Genomic DNA, 17254 nt, shown 5'->3' on the forward strand with positions numbered 1-17254 from the left:
ATTGTATGCAGCCAAAGTATTCAAATGTATAGTGACTAAACAGCATAGCTCTGAGTGAACTGGCCTGGTCAACTACCAAGGTGGCCCTGGAAAAATATGCCCTTCCCCAAAAGGTGACTATCTGGAGTTTCTGCTTCAGGAAAAGTTTGCATCTATCAGCACCCAGCATTGTGTCAGAAATCATGAGGGAAACAGGATGCTGTGTTATCTTGCACATGGCTTAGCCAGTTAAGATTGCATGCAAACACACAGAACTCGGTGAGCATCCCCCTTACACTTCCTCCTCCCACCCCGGCAAATTCCTAGGCACATTTTCATACCCCACTTGAATCTGGGACAAATGCTTTGGTCATCTATGGACCGCATGTACTACCTTACCTGAAATGAACTAGATTTGTGAATGGAACACATTTCTGCCCTGCCCCCTCCCACAGTTCACTGTTTCCAGGCAGCGCATTACACAACTATTTACAGAGCGACCTACTTACAGGTATGGCAGTGTAAGGTTATTTTAAAGATACAGGAACACCCTAGCAAAAATCTGTACCTTTCCCATAAAAATTCACCTTCAACTCATTTTTACTGTTTGCATTTCCCAGTCATCATTTTGAACTCCATGTGGTTGTGCACGCGGGGAGAGGGGAGGGAGAGAGAGCCATGCCACTGAGACAATTCACCATTAGAGGATACATGCTGCTAGCCAGTTGGTTCATGTAACAGAAATCCCTCCTTTCCTATATTAATAAACACTATAATGGAGTCAGAAACTTACCAGACTCCAGGGTGGCTTCTGTCCATCTGTATCTGCTACAGGCTCTGCGGTGGGCTGATCCTTGGGGGAAGGAAGTGGGACATCAAACAGCTCCGCTAAGTATGGCACCAAGATATCCTGCAGAAGAGCCTCCTGTAAACTAGTTTCAGTAACAGAGTCACTTTGCCGGCCTCACTCTGTGCCTGCTGCTGGCTCCTATCACTCCCCATGCTGGATGCTGGGGCCAGTAGGGCGCCATTTCAGCTGATTAGATCTCATACACCACCACTGGCTGCATGCTGGGTGCAAAGCCCAGCACTTCGTCAAACGCCTCGTAAAATGGGCACAATGTCGGCAACTTGCCCAAGGTGCAGTTCTGGTCCCTGGTTTTCCTGTACTCACTCTTGAGATGGTTAATGCACTCCCTGCACTAGTCTGGTACATTTGCAATGCTGCCAGCTTCTTCGCTATTTGCTGGTATGTGTGATCATTCCTGGTACTTTTACTGAAGTCCATTGTTTTGCTGGCCTCGCACCAGAGATTTACCAGAACCTGGCTTTGCTCCTGTGACCAGCAAGCAGTACACTTTGCAAAAGGCTTGTTCTGCTCAGTCTCCATTGCAAACACAGAAGGCTCTCCAATGGTGTGTTTGCCACTCAGTAATCAGAAGACAATGGAAGGCTTAATGCTGACTCACTACACTGCTGCAGTTCACCCAGGGGGCTTGCTTCTGTTTTCAGTGGAGTCAATTGAGATTCTTGGGATTAAAAAGACAAAGGAAGTTGGCCCATGGCATTGAGGGAAATTTATAGCAGACCCCTGCTCACGAGTCGTGGAGGGGGAGGGGGAGGAGACAGACTGCATCTACACTGCAAAGCTCGAGTCTAGGGTGTGACCCTACAACAGGCTCCCATTGTGCAAAGTGCTATACATGTCCCTGCCCTAAAGTGTTTACATCTTCTTAGCATAGAATAAAAGACAACACAAACGTGCAGCAAACAAATCAGGAGACTAAGGACAAGGTAACAGAGAAACCATTATGTTTATTCAAATAACTAGTGGATGAGTCAGACGTGGGGTTGATTGGAGAAGGTTAAATAATCAATGACTGAGACAGTGTAGGAGAGAGAAGAAAGCGCAAGGAGGAAGTGATTTGCAGCAGAAGAGAAGTCACAGAAATGTCAGACAAAGGGACCCTGAGAAGTCATCAAGTCCAGCCCACTGTGCTGTGTCAGGAACAAGTAAAACTAGACCATCCCTGACAGATGTTTGCCCAACTTGTTTTTTAAAACTTCCAATGATGGGGACTCCACAACCTTCCTTGGAAGTCTATTCCAGAGCTTAACTACCCTTACAGTTAGAAAGTTTTCCTAATACCCAACCTAAACCTCCCTTGCTGTGTCATGTTAATTACACCTTGGAAAGTGAGGCTGCTTTCTGGAAAAGTAAGTCTTTAAAATCAAGTTCTGGCCAATCTGGGGCACACACAGGCTGGGTCTCCCCTCTGCACGCATAAGCAGTGTCCCATAAGCTCCTCTCAGCCTCAAACACACTCTACAATAAGTTGCCCCACCCTGTTCTTAAAATGGGCAGCTTCAATCAAAATACAAATACTAAAAATGGAACAGTAAAACCAATCTTAATACATCCAAATTCACTTCTAAATAAGTCTTGTCATATAAAATAATTTCAGCAGTTACTCCAGGGTCTTTACACTAAACTTTACATATGAACTGTTGACTCATTTAGTGGTTATCAGCAGGAGTCCTAGAAATCCACTTGTCCCAGAGCCACAGTGTTACTAGAGGCTACAGACGAACTTCTGTATGGCAAAGTGGCTGTGATTTGGTTCTGTTAGAAGCTATGTTCTATTCTTAAACTATGTTTAAGGTGACCTTATACAAGCTCTCAATTATCTTATATTCAATATGGGATAATGACAGCTAACCCTACAGATAGCAAAGTGCTCAGAATTCAGACTGGAAATATGGCATAAATTTTTAACAATGAGGGTAATTAACCATTGGAACAATTTACCAAAGTGGTGGATTCTCCATCACTGGTAATTTTTAAATCAAGACTGGATGTTTTTCTAGTTCAAACAGGAATTATTTGGGGGAAATTTTCTGGCCTGTGTTATACTAGATGATCACAATGGTCCCTTCTGGCCTTGGAATCTATTAATCTATAGAAGAGTGAAATGTGCACATACACAGCAAGATAGGAACTCTGTTGCAAAGTCAGGGACTTTTCAGACAGACTGCAGTAACTAGGTGGCTAGAGCCACTGAATCTGAGCAACATAAGTACCGTGAATTTGAGTCCTACCCTTGTTAGCTGTCAGAGAATGTGTGGTGTCTCTTACTGGCTCTCTACCAGCAATCAGCAAGGGTTCTTTTCGGAAGTTATGCCCCAATATCAAAATTTGTAGTCTAAGAGTTGATATTCCAAGTTCTCTAAGATTCACATGCAGACTCCAATTTTACTTTAGAAGTATTATCAAGGAAAACAGCACTAATTAAATAAATAGAAGATGAAAGACTCTAGTACAAGCAGTTAACATCATGTAATCATGATTCATGCTCCTTGCATGCTCCTTTCCTTCCTGAAAAGCGAAAGAGTTATCAAATAAATGCAACTTGGTGGTCATTTGTTCATGGGGCTTCTGATACACAACCCCACCTAAAATAAGCAGTGCATACTATTTTCAGACTCATTCCTTTTTTGGTGGTCTGACAGACTATTAAATTTATAGCAATGACTGCCCCTATTGGATCAGACCAAGGTCAACTTTAGACATATTTCAGGAGTTATTGCACTACAAAAGTGTCATTGTCAATACCTCTACTTAAACAAGGGAGGGAGGGTGAGGACACAAGGGACATGGCAACTTTATTTATATTAAAAAAAAAAAAACACCTATTGAACTGCCTCCTCCTTTATAAAACCTCTAATAGCATGTTCAGAATCAGGTGATCTCTAGCCCCAGGCAGTACCCTGGGGACTGGATGCTGTTTCCAGGAAAGGCTTATGAAGGCTGTGTGCTAAGAGCTGATGCAGAGCTGCACAAAGGTAGGCATTTCTACTGCACACCATAAGGTTTTATTGGATCCTTAAAAACCCAGGAAATACAGTTACATATTGTTGAGTTCCATTTAATGGTACCTTATCTGTAAACTATTACATACACAAGCTACACTAAAAACATTAATGCTGCAGAGTCAATCCCTCAAATTATGAAGTGTCAGAATTAAGAATGCACAGACCACAAGCTGGCATCCTTATATATCTTTTGATAACCTAAATACATGATCCCCTACTTCTCTTTCCCCCCCATAGGACCCCTTTCTCATTCAGTGCACAGGATGGACAGCATTCACTGAATGGGAAGCATCTTGGGAAAAACTTCTTAACTGTAAGAACAGTAGCACAATGGAACAAACTGCCCAGGGAAGTCGTGGAAGCTCCTTCACTGGGAGGTTTTTTCAAAGAGGCTGGACAGACATCTGTCTTGGATATAGGCACAAGAAATCCTGTGTCTTGGCAAGGGGCTAGACTAGATGACCCTAGTGGTCCCTTCTAACCCTATGGTTCTATTCAATATTTAGCTTCATCATTCAAAGCCTTATTTACCACACGCCATTCAAACCCTGAATTGAATAATACCACCTAACTCTTTTCACCAATGGATCTCAAACAACTCTACAAAGAAGGTCAGTACCATTATCCACACTTTACAGATCTGAAATAGAATTTTTAATATTCTCAAGGTCTTTTCTACAGCACTAATCACTGTAGCATCTAACAGGTTTCAGACTGGTAGCCGTGTTAGTCTGTATCAGCAAAAACAACGAGGAGTCCTTGTGGTGCCTTAGAGACTAACAAATTGATTTGGGCATAAGCTTTCGTGGGCTAGACCCCACTTCATCAGATGCATGGAGTGGAAAATACAGGAGCAGGTATAAATACATGAAAGGATGGGAGTTGCCTTACCAAGTGTGAGGTCAGTCTAATGAGACAATTCAATTAACAGCAGGATACCAAGGGAGGAAAGATAACTTTTGAAGTGGTAATGAGAGTGGCCCATTTCAGACAGTTGACAAGAAGGTGTGAGTAACAGTAGGGGGAAATTAGTATTGGGGAAATTAGGTTTAGGTTTTGTAATGAACCAACCACTCACAGTCTTTATTCAGGCCTAATCTGATGGTGTTCAGTTTGCAAATTAATTCCAGTTCTGCAGTTTCACGTTGGAGTCTGTTTTTGAAGTATTGCCACTTTTAGGTCTGTTATTGAGTGACCAGAGAGATTGAAGTGTTCTACTGGGTTTTGAATGTTATGATTCCTGATGTCAGATTGGGATCTAGCCCATGAAAGCTTATGCCCAAATCAATTTGTTAATCTCTAAGGTGCCACAAGGACTCCAGAGATCTTAGCATTTCATAGCACTTTCTATATTCAGCACACCGTTCTTGACTTCAGTTGCAGTTGTGAATGCTCAGCACTTTTGCAAATCAGACCCTAGGTGTCTCAAGTTGGACATGCAAAAGAAGTGAAACATATGATTAGTGCCATTTGTCAGAAGTTTGGCGGAAGTGCCTTATCCAGCATCACAAACTTTGTGGCAAGGGCAGACTCCAATTCTCCAGGGTGGCATGCAACTGCCCTAACTATGGGTACGTCTATACTTACCTCCGGGTCCGGCGGTAAGCAATCGATCTTCTGGGATTGATTTATCGTGTCTTGTCTATTCGCGATAAATCGATCCCGGAAGTGCTCGCCGTCAATGCCGGTACTCCTGCTCCGCGAGAGGAGTATGCGGAGTCGACGGGGGAGCCTGCCTGCCACGTCTGGACCCGCGGTAAGTTCGAACTAAGATACTTCGACTTCAGCTATGTTATTCACGTAGCTGAAGTTGCGTATCTTAGTTCGAAGTGGGGGGTTAGTGTGGACCAGCCCCAAGACACCATCCTTCCTTTCTGTCCTGAAATACACTGCTTCATTTGTTATATGACTTTAATTTCTGCAATAACTTAGGCAGGGGCCTTACAGACAATACCCCTTTAACTACACAACTGACTCCCAATACCATTCACCATCCTGTATACTTCCACAATGCACAGTCTACTCTACATATCAATAGGAAGCTCTGCACCCTTGGAATTTCAGCTGAAAGGATAGAAAAACAGGGAAGCATCTTTTGGGAACAATGGAAGGAAGAGTTCACCTTTGGGATAAATGATTCCAGAGTTATGAGCACCACCTTGTCCTCATGAAACACTCAGTAAGGCTCCTGTATACAAAGTGCCGCCAGCTCCAACACTCACCTGGTGGACATGATGGCATCAGGAAGCAAGATGTGATGGACAAATAAAATGCTGACACTGACATCAAAGGTATGAAGGGGTGTTTTATCAGGGCTCTCACTACCAGGGGCAGGTACCATTTTGGAAAAAAGAGGCCTGATAACTAGCCTGGCTAAATCAGACTGTGCTAAGGAATCTGTCTATCTGGGTGTTCTCTGCCAGAGAGCATCATGCTACTAAGGGCAGACATCTGACATGCCATGGTGCTGGGTTGGAGACCTTTGTTGAAACCTTCTTGGAGAAAATCCAAGATATACAGGTTTCAGAGTAGCAGCCGTGTTAGTCTGTATCTAAAAGAGGAACAGGAGTACTTGTGGCACCTTAGAGACTAAAATTTATTTGAGCATAAGTTTTCGTGGGCTACAGCCCACATCATCAGATGCATAGAATGGAACATATAGTAAGAAGATACATACATACATACAGAGAACATGAAAAGGTGGAAGTTGCCATACTAATTAGCCTCTTAGAGTTGGTATGGCAACTTCCATCTTTTCATGTTCTATGTATGTATGTATGTGTATGTATATATACACATACACCCCTTCGCCCTTTATGTTCCATTCTATGTGTCTGATGAAATGGGCTGTAGCCCACGAAAGCTTATGATCAAATAAATTTGTTAGTCTCTAAGGTGCCACAAGTACTACTGTTCTTTTTACAAGATATACAGGAATTCAGGTTATCTTGGATTTGTCTTGTGTTCCTGGCACCATCCCCAGAACTTGGTCCAGAAAAAGTATGCTTTCTACGTTGATGCTTTTCTAGAAGAAAGAATCTCCTGATGACTCTGGAAGAAAGGTCCAATACTAGCGCTTCCCTTTCAATAACCAGGCTGGTAGGTGTAACCTGATCAGGTCTCGATGAAAAAGAGGACCCAGAGAGGATGTCTTGTCTCTTTTGGAGCTGTAGTGGCGGCCATAATCACACATAAACCAGGGTCTCCATGGCCAATGTGGGATTACCAGTTTAACTGTCACCTGCTCTTGTTTTATCTTCTGGAACGCCTTCCCTAATAACAGGTAGGGAGGAAAAGCACAGAGGAAGCCCTGCAGCCATCCGTGCAATAGGGCATCTGTTCCCATGGACCTGGGGATGCACTCATGCTGTTTGAAAATAGGTTGGTTGAAAGCAGGCCAAACAATCAGACAGGCAATTATCTCGAAGCCTTCCTGATTCAGGCACACTCAGTTGTTCATCTTGATCCTGCTGAGCCGGTCCATCTCCTGGTTCCGGCCTCCCTTTATCTGAACTGCCCTGAGAGAAAGGGGAGAATGCTCTGCCCACTGCATGATTTCTATTGCTTCAAGATGAAGTGCTGGGCTTCTTGTTCCCCCCTTCATTGTTCACTTATGTGATCATGGTCGTGTTGTCTTGACTGAATCATGATGTGGCTTTCCTCTAGGCTGGACTGGAATCATCGTAGTGCAGGCCTGACAGCTCTTAGTTCTGAGATGTTTATGCTATGTGTCCTTTCTACCATATTCTAAATGCCATGAGCTGTTTGGGACCCCAGGTGTGCTCCCCAGCCCTCCAGGGCTGGCATCGGTTGTGAGGACCAAGGGATCTGGAAGGCATATGACCACACACTTGCTCTTTAAGGAGTTAATCACCTGTGACAGAACCTTTACTTGATCTTTCATGTATTCTGGGGAGCTGTCCCATACTCCTAGGATGTAGCTTTAAAAGCACCCGATGTGTAATTGCGTCTTCGGAGCGATCTGTCTGCATGTTACTAGGAGGCTTAATAGTTGAAGGCTCAGTGCTATGGTGGGCCTCTGGCAGCTCCGAAACAGTAAGAAGAGATTCTGAATCTTCTGGAACCTTCTAGAGATGGGTAAATCCTTGCTAATGAGGTGTCTATGTCCATCCCCTAGTGGGTTATTTTGGTGGAAGGAATCAAAGAGCTTTTCTTGACACTGACAATAAAGCCATGTGCCCATAAGAGTCCTAAGTCAGAGACTAGTTCTGTGTGCTGTTGCAAGGGATAGAGCTCTGATTAAGATGTCATCCAGGAAGGTGCACAAGTAGATCCAGTAACCCGAGTCTGGCTATGATTACCACCACCATCTTTGTGAAAACCCAGGGGACTGAGGACAAGGCAAACGGAAGCACCGAGATTTATGCTGCTTCCTTCCTAGACAAACCTTAAGAACCTGTGATGACACAGTCTGATCAGAATGCAGAGGTATGCATCCACCAGATCCACTAAAGTCAGAAAATCCCCCTGGAACAGGGATGACACCATAGAAGTTATGGTCTCCGTCTGTAACTTCATGTTCTTCATCCACTTATTGAGCCTTCTGAGATCCAGAATGGTGCGGATTCCCTTTGTACACTTCTGAACAAGAGAGGAGATTAAGTATAACCCTAAGAATCTGAGGGAATGCTCCATATTACTCCCATAACCAGGAGATGAGAAACCTTGTTCTAGATTAGACTGTGCTTTATGCAGTCATTCGACAAGAGACATTGGATGAAAAACAGATAAGGTGGAAACCGTAACTCATGGGTCTCACTATGTCCCCGATGCACTGGTCTGTAGTCAAGTATCAGGGGGTAGCCGTGTTAGTCTGTATCTGCAAAAACAACAAGGAGCCTGGTGGCACCTTAAAGTCTAACAGATTTATTTGGGCATAAGCTTTTGTGGGTAAAATCCTCACTTCTTCAGATGCATCTGAACAAGTGAGGTTTTTACCCACAAAAGCTTATGTCCAAATAAATCAGTTAGTCTTTAAGGTGCCACCAGACTCCTTGTTGTTTTTGGTCTGTAGTCAAAGCAACCCAATCCTCCAGGAAATGGAAAATCCTGCTCCAAGCAGAAGCTTATGTGGTCATTGTCATAAAAAGACAGAGCCACAGGATTCCTTTGTCAGCTTTTCTCCCAACCCAAGGTTCCACAGCTTTCCTTTGGAGAGCCTGCTGTCAATGGCCTGAAACTGCTTCTTTTCTGTTTCTGGTAAATGTTCCACAAATGAAAGGGGTTTCCCAAAATTAATGAAATCATATTTAGCCATGACAGCTTGGTTAGTTTGAGACTAACTGCAATATCACCAACCAATATGCCTCTCTCCCAAAGAGATCTAGCCTGCAAAGTTAGATCCCCATTTACACTTAACTCTGAAAAAAAATTAGGCTATGTCTACACTAGCACTTTTGTCAGTCAGGGGTGTGAAAAAACACACCCCTCACCAACAAAAGTTTCACCAACAAAAGCGCTGGTGTCAACAGGACACACACTCACCAATATAGCTACCGCCTCCCGTTGGGGGTGGTTTAATTATGCCAGGAGAGCTCACTCCCGCCAGCATATAGCGGCTACACAGGAGACGGAAAAGCTGTGCTGCTGTAAGATCTGCAGTGTAGACATAGCCTTAGTTGATAATCTGAAGTATCTTGTTCAAAGCCTCAACTTTAAGGTGCTCTTTAAGAGAGGAGTATTGCAGTAGATTTTAAGATTTCAAGGAGAGCTTTGAAGGCAATAGAACAGTTTGATTTTACAAGAGAACTAAGATTTGTACTACCTCTGTCAACAATAATTCTCCTTTACCTACCCGAGGTGGGGGACTGTGAGATGGGGCGAGACCTTATGAGGAGCAGTTTTGCTAACCTCAGGTGTTTAAAAATGAGTCATAAGCCAACCTCATGATTTCTGGGGTAACAAGAAGTTTGAGGTGGTTCTTTGCTTTCTGGTTTCTGAGCCTTAAGGTGGCACTTGCTTTATGTTCCCAAGCTTTTCCCCACAATTATGAAGGCTAGATAATTATTTTAAATTAAAGCTGAGATTCTCATGCAATATCTTGATTCTAGCAGCTTGAGCTTTAAGAAATACACCAAAAGTTGCAAGATTCTCAATAAAATTATGAGAACTGGCAACACCATGGGAGCATTACCAGAGAGACTGAAAGGATAGGCTTGTATCCAGCACATAAAGAAAAGAGCAGCTACTTTATAACCTTCTGTGGGCCTCTTAGAAACTGGAAAAGGAAAACGAAGCTTTATTTGGAGAAGGGGATGTGAATCACCCTGAATCTTCGCCCTGCTGCATGGAGGCTGACTGCACAGAATGAGGAGAGGCCCAGGGCTGTTGCTGTTGGAAACAAATGACGCAATAATTTCCAAAGACCTGCAGGATGACCTGGCACTGAGGGCAAACAACTTAAGAACATAACGGCCATATTGGGCCAGACCAAAGATTCATTTAGCCCAGTATCCTGTCTTCCAACAGTGCCCAATGCCAGGTGCTTCAGAGGGAATAAACAGAATAGGTAATCATCAAGTGATCCATCCCCTGTTGCCCATTCCCAGCTTCTGGCAAACAGATCCTAGGGACCCCATTCCTGCCCATCCTGGCTAACAACATGTGTCTGCATGGCACTTGCCTACTTGCTGGCTGGGAGGAGGGATCTCTTTCTCCTGGCTGCTTTTGGGGCGGGGGGGTGGTCCTTGCTTTCCTCCATGATTCAGGGGGGCTGACTACATTAACACAAACTAGGTAACTTTCAATTCACGCTAGCAGGGTCTACATTGGGCAGTTAACACACAATATTTTAGCAGGCCCTGCAAGTCACATCCTCATAGTCGGCAATGCAGGACCATGCAGGCAGGTCCGGGGAGAAATTTAGTTTAAAATATTTTTCAAATCTTGTGAAAAGTTCTGCTCCAAAGGGAGCCCTTAGGGTCTGTGGTCTGAGAGAGGCTAGAGACAGACAATTCTGGAGAGTTCTTCCTGGAGGGCGGCCCTAAACTCCTACATAGAGCAATGATCTGGTCTGTCTCCAGTTGCTATGGAGACAGGGAATGCCTCATGGTGAAGTCTGATGTGAAGGTGACAGAAGATGTAATTTGCTTAGTTGTCTGTACGGCATGCAGCACAATAGGGCCTTGATCTTTTACTGGGATCTCTAGACATCATAGTCATGCTTCAGCGTTGTGGCACCCCAATCCCATTCTTGCTTCCTGTGTTACTCTTATACCCCTTCCTGAAACTCCTATGTAAAGAGAACAAGTTCTGTCTCTTAAGGCTTCCTATATATTGTTTCACACTGGACAGCTCAAAATTAAAAAATTTATCTGCACAAAGTTCTGAATTACCAATTTCCCTTGTTTACTGTTATAGGCCTCTTGATTGCATAGAAAGTCTTTATTTTAGTCCCTAGTAAAAATTCTGTGCATTAACACAGTCAGTCACTGTTAAGTTGACAGACCTACAAGAAGAGGAGCAGGAGACCCAAATAAAAAAAATAGTCCTGGTTCTTGTTTGCCAAATAACATCTCAACAAAGCAATACAGATCTACACACAATACTGTGATCTACAATTTTGTTACTACTTGTTTTGTTTCCCTCTGTGATACTTAAGTGTTGTGCACACTCCATATCCAACCATAGATCTTTGGGGAGGTGCAAAAGATCTGGCAACACCCTTTGTAAAAATTCAGTGGGTTTTTCATGCTGAACCTCCCCAAGGAAGCCCACTATCCTCAGGTTGTTATCTCAAAACCACCCTCCACATCTATACCTTAATATGCAAGGGTTTGTTTTCTCCTGTTTTGTTCCCAAGTGCTGGGACACCAGTGAGGAGGTGATTTTGTTTTCTCCCACTCATGCTGTGAGCCCTTCTAGAGTAATTTGCATAGGTCTATATGGCAGTCATGGAGAAAGGACTCTCAGCTAGACTGGAGCTTGGCAGTGAACAAGAATAAGAGAGGAGGTAGTTGTAAGACGGCTGCCTCCCATTGAGATAGAGAGTGTCGTTTCCAAAGCCTGCTGGAAAGGGATAGGCTTATTTTTGTCAGACAGCGTTCGTTACATGTGGGCTATGGCATAGATTAAGTGTGGGGGGCTGGGGGGTGAAAGCAGAAGACACTCAGGATTCTGTTACAGATCTAGAAAAGTATATTTTTTACATTAAGATCCCACCTAAAGTTAAATAAATTACACAACTTCCCATAAGAGATTCACAGGAAATACTCCTTTGTAAACTCTCCTAGAAAGGATAGAAAAGCTCCTGATTGTGGCCCTCAGGCTCCCAACTCTGCAAACTGGAATAAGCTAAATTAGAATTTAGAGTGAATGTAAGCCCATGAGGCTGGAGCAGGCTTCTGCATAGATTCATCTCCCAAACTGAGGCAAATCTCAACTCAGACCATAGGTGAATCAGAATACTCCACCTGACTCAAAATGGAGTCTCGAAGCAGCTAACATTGTGACTTCTCTGAAATCCATGAGAACTCCAACAATACCTATTAATTCAGGACAAAGGCCTCTAACAAGAGAAAAAGCACAGCCCTGCAAAACATACCCTGCAGTTGGTTTCTACCTTCCCATTCCTCCTTGGGACTTAAAGGATTTTAGTACAGAGGATAGATATTTTCTCTACTTGCAAACAGAACTGTTTGCAACAGAAAAATTCTAGATTTTTTCTAGATTCCCCTGGGGAATCCTATTTCAAGCAAACATCTGTCACATATAACTATTTAATCACAGAGGATTTTGGCACAGAGAATGTTATATTAAGATGTGTCTAGAAGATAAACACAAAATAACCTTTGTAAATCTTACTCAATAGTTGTCTGATCCAACACTCCTGTTACTGGGATCCCATAAAATTGTTGCATAGTGGCAACTGCAGACTGCATAGCTTTTCCTGAGTGCAGGGCAGACATTCGGCTTTCAGAGGGAAGCAAATAGCCGTATGCTTTTAGCCAACTCTGAAAAACATGAGAAATAGAAAGCATTCATTATAATGTAGTCATTTTTAAAGTTTATATATAAAAAATTGTTCCTTTAAAGTATTGGAAAAAATTTTATGTGACCACTGAATTGTAGAAATTCATTGCCTCTTTTCCTCTTCATTTTTTTTTGTTTTGGCTGAAGATAGTGAATTTGTGTCATGAGAGTAATAGGTTAATTGCACTCCTTAAAACCAACTATTTTGAGGGCAAGCACTATGCAAACTTTCCATTAGTGATGGTGAATTATTCATTATGAATAATATCTGTTAGCCCCTTAGCACACAACTGACTTGTTACCATGTCTTGCTTACTATGGAGACATTGGTAGCAACTCCTTTGCTAAAGATGCATTGTGATTTGCACTTAAAGCAAAAGTAACAACCCTCTTGACACTTCAGTGACTAGATTTAATGTAAAATTTTCTAAAGCATCTGTGATGGTGTACCCCATAAGACTTTATGGAAATATGCTTATGAATGTACATATGACATAACTGGAATATGTTTTATGCTACATATGCCATGAAACATATCTCTGTAAAGGTTATGATCTACTAATCCATTCCTCCTATTTGTATGCATGCATCATTTTTGGTTCGAAGTTATGAATATTGGCTGTGTACTTGCTTGATTTCTAAGTAGCCTTAGTAAAGCATTTGGTCAGCTTCTTGAGAAAGGAATGTGCAAGTTAAGTGCCCAATCAAGAAGCACTTAATGGACAATGGATCTTGGAAGGCTCCAATCCACATAAGTAGTCTACTTGAGGACGTTCAAGGCAGCAGGTGAACCATGGCTGCTAGATGTAAGCTCTGAGTCATGCATGGACATGTGACTCGCCCATGTGACTCCAAAACTCCATCTTGCAGCTGAACTTTGCATAGGAGAGAGATGGGGGGTCTCCAGACACAAGAGAAAGTCTATTTAAACCCCTGGGAGACCCCCTCCATTTTGTCTTCAGTTGGCTTAAGAGATATCCTTGGGGTTGGAGAGGCTATCTGAGAGAAACTGGAACAAAGGACAGGAACTACAGGGGGTGCAAGTGATTGCTGGACCCAGACTAGGAGACTAGTCTGTAAAAGGGAGCTTACTGGAATTCCTCAGAGGGTGAGATTTTATCAGTATTCAGTTTTCTTACTGTATTAGACTCAGACTTGCATGTTCTATTTTATTTTGCTTGGTAATTCTCTTTGTTCTGTCTGCTATTATTTGGAACCACTTAAATCCTACTTTCTGTACTTAATAAAATCACTTGTCACTGATTAATTAACCCAGAGTATGCATTAATACCGGGGGGGGGGGGGGGGGACGGGACAGCTGTTCATCTCTATCAATGTTATAGAGGGTGAACAATTTATGAGTTTACCCTGTATAAGCTTTATCCAGGGTAAAACGGATTTATTTGGGGTTTAGACCCCATTGGGAGTTGGGCATCTGAGTGTTAAAGACAGGAACACTTCTCAAGTTGCTTTCAGTTAAGTCTGCAGCTTTGGGGCAGGTGGTTCAGATCCTGGGTCTGTGTTGGAGCAGACTGGCATGTCTGGCTCAGCAAGACAGGGTGCTGGAGTCCCAAGCTGGCAGGGAAAGCAGGGGCAGAAGTAGTCTTGGCACATGAGTTGGCAGTTCCCAAGGGGGTTTCTCTGATCCAACCCGTCACAGCATCTAAGTGACACTGTGCTTTATATGGGCCAGTTTCTCAAAGCTAAAAGTAATTAACAAAATTGGCATAGAAAAAAATGAAATAGAAAAAGTGTGAAAAAACATGGGGAGTTGTTTAAGAACACTTTAGTAGATGTTCTTAGAGTCAGTTTCTCCATCATGATTTTTTTTTTTTTTAAACTTCAGTTAAAAACCATCTTCGGCTAAGACAGAATATGAAAGCTGCAGACTGATAACAAATGGAAAAAAGGGGAGGCAAATATGAATATAAAATACAAGTTAAGAAATGTAGGAAATTGATAAGGACTGCTAAAGATTTAAAGGAAGTGTCCAGGGCCAATAGGATAAAGAAGAATTTTGTTTTAAATACATCAGGGGGGAGGGATAGCTCAGTGGTTTGAGCATTGGCCTGCTAAACCCAGGGTTGTGAGTTCAATCCTTGAGGGGGCCACTTAGGGATCTGGGGCAAAATCAGTACTTGGTCCTGCTAGTGAAGGCAGGGGGCTGGACTTGATGACCTTTCAAGGTCCCTTCCAGTTCTGGGAGATGGGATATCTCCATTAAAAAAAAAAAAAAAAAAAAAAGGAGTCCTGACAATGGTACAGATGGCAAAGCGGACAATGACGCAGAAAAGACAAGTGGTCAATAAATATTTCTCTTCCGTTTTTGGAATAAAGTTGATATATCTCCTTATGACAAAATACTTTCTATTCCAACTAAAACTAAGGAAGATACTAAACTTTTAAAGGCCCCCAACTCTCACTTACACTAAGGACCTGTCATGCAACAGAAACATTCTCTGTACTGAGAATTTTCTATGTGCAGAGGACTTTCCAGTTGGTGCAGAGAAGGGATAAGGACTCTACGCCCGGCCCTGCCCCTAGCCCCAGTGTTGGGCCATAGCTGCAGTGCACTACAGTATGGCTATTCACTGCTTCCTAGAGGCCACAAGAAGCAGAGTGCAAATTTGTCCTACCTATCAGCCAGTAGACACTTCACCTGTCTCCTGCAAGAATGGCACTTCCCCACTATCTTTACCCCACATACTGAATCGCTGAAACAGTCACCAGCATAGGTGCCAACTCCATGGGTACTCCAGAGATCAAGCACCCATGGGGAAAAAAAATAGGAGATGCTCAGCACCCACCAAACAGCTGTTCAGCAGCTGGTGGGAGGCACTCAGGGGAGGGCAGAGAGCAACAAGCAATGGGCCTCAGGGGAAGGGGTGGAGTGGGGGCAGGACTTTGGGTGGAGCACCCACCGGGAACAATAAGTCAGCATATGTGGTCCCCATCTCTTCATCCTGTCACCCTCTGAAATAAGGCTCACCAATCCAACCCCATTACTTAAAGGTCCCCAGCTTACCCTACCCCACACTGACCTTACCCTGATGATGCAAGAACACCCTTGCCCCAATCTCCTCTGCAGAGATTCAGTCCTTCCTGAACCACCCCAGTGAGGAGTCTCTAAACATTCCCCAGACTATACAGCTCCCAGATGCCACCCGCTTACATTGTGCCAACCTACATAATAACATTATATTCCCCCAACCCAAGTCAGATGAGCAACTTCATCCTGAACACTCTACCCACCATGATATAACACACTCCCAAGCTTCCCTAAAGCCTTGAACTACTGGCAACTGTGTCCCAAGAACTCCCTTCAATTTTTCACAATGCAGGGAATCACACCTTGCTCCACCATCTATGACATTGTCTATGGTCTCGCTCTCTCCCAGCCTTAAAAAAAACCAAAACCAAAAGAACCACACCATCCACACACACACCCATAGTGGCATCCCTTGTTTCTTCCAGCCTGTGCCAACCGGGAACCCCGGTTTCCCATATCCTGTGCTCAATACCCAGCAGGCATCTCCCATTCCACACCAATCCCTTTCAACACTGTAGGAACATGCAGTTCTCCCATCCTGTACTGCTTCATTCTCCCCATACAAATACAGAGGCATATGCACCATTCCACATCCCTCAATGGGTGTCATTTTATAACCCTACAACCTACCCCAACACCAGCCTCCATCTCAACACAGAAGACCCTGCTCTACTCCCTGCTGCTGCAGGCTCCAGCCCCATATATACATTCCCCCTCCACCCAACAAACAGCACAGTGTGGGGATATCCATCTTCTCCACACCACAGAATGACCAAGCCCCGAAACACAGGAAAGGTTCTTGCCCAATTCCCATCACATTATATTCAGTTCTATATAGGTTTACAGCATGGTTTCAAAAAGCACACAAGACCCAGATTTCTACTCCAGCACCCCTCTCTGTACACTGACCTGCAATGCTATTACAAGTACACCAAACCTGTATGGTCCCATTAAAAGCCAAAGAGATCTGCTGTGATGCAAGTACTTTCCAAGTCTTCCCCAAACCATAAAGAATGTCCACAGACTACAGCAAACACTGGTGGATAAAGACGAGGTAGGAGACAATCAGGGAGAATGCAGTCACAGACCATAACGGGGGCCGGGAAGAAAAAGCTCTTAGTCTGTAACTGAGGGAACACCTAATAGCTTCAATGAAAACAGAGGGGAGAAACATCACAGAGGGGAGAAACATCCAATAATTGACAAAAAGGGACATGCCTGTAAATCAATGGAGTAGTGAGAGATTAGGGTGCTTTTATTATTATTTACTGCTTACGTTGTGGAAACACTAGAGATCCTTTATTTATTATATTGGGCACTGCACAAACAGCTAACTGAAGAGATGGTCCCTAGCCCAGAGAG

The 17254-nt window shown here is 43.5% G+C and overlaps 1 protein-coding gene across 3 annotated transcripts in view; it reads right to left on the reverse strand.

The window, feature by feature from the left end:
• MMP24 (matrix metallopeptidase 24) overlaps window positions 1-17254 on the reverse strand; it is a 165289-nt gene that overhangs the window by 146425 nt on the left and 1610 nt on the right. For all 3 annotated transcript variants that reach the window (XM_065566595.1, XM_065566596.1, XM_065566597.1), the window contains exon 2: window positions 12676-12824. In XM_065566595.1, coding sequence (XP_065422667.1) covers window positions 12676-12824 — 149 coding nt within the window. The remainder of the gene's footprint in view (window positions 1-12675; window positions 12825-17254) is intronic.

Source organism: Chrysemys picta, chromosome 13, assembly GCF_011386835.1.
Source record: "Chrysemys picta bellii isolate R12L10 chromosome 13, ASM1138683v2, whole genome shotgun sequence".
NCBI lineage: Eukaryota > Metazoa > Chordata > Testudines > Emydidae > Chrysemys > Chrysemys picta.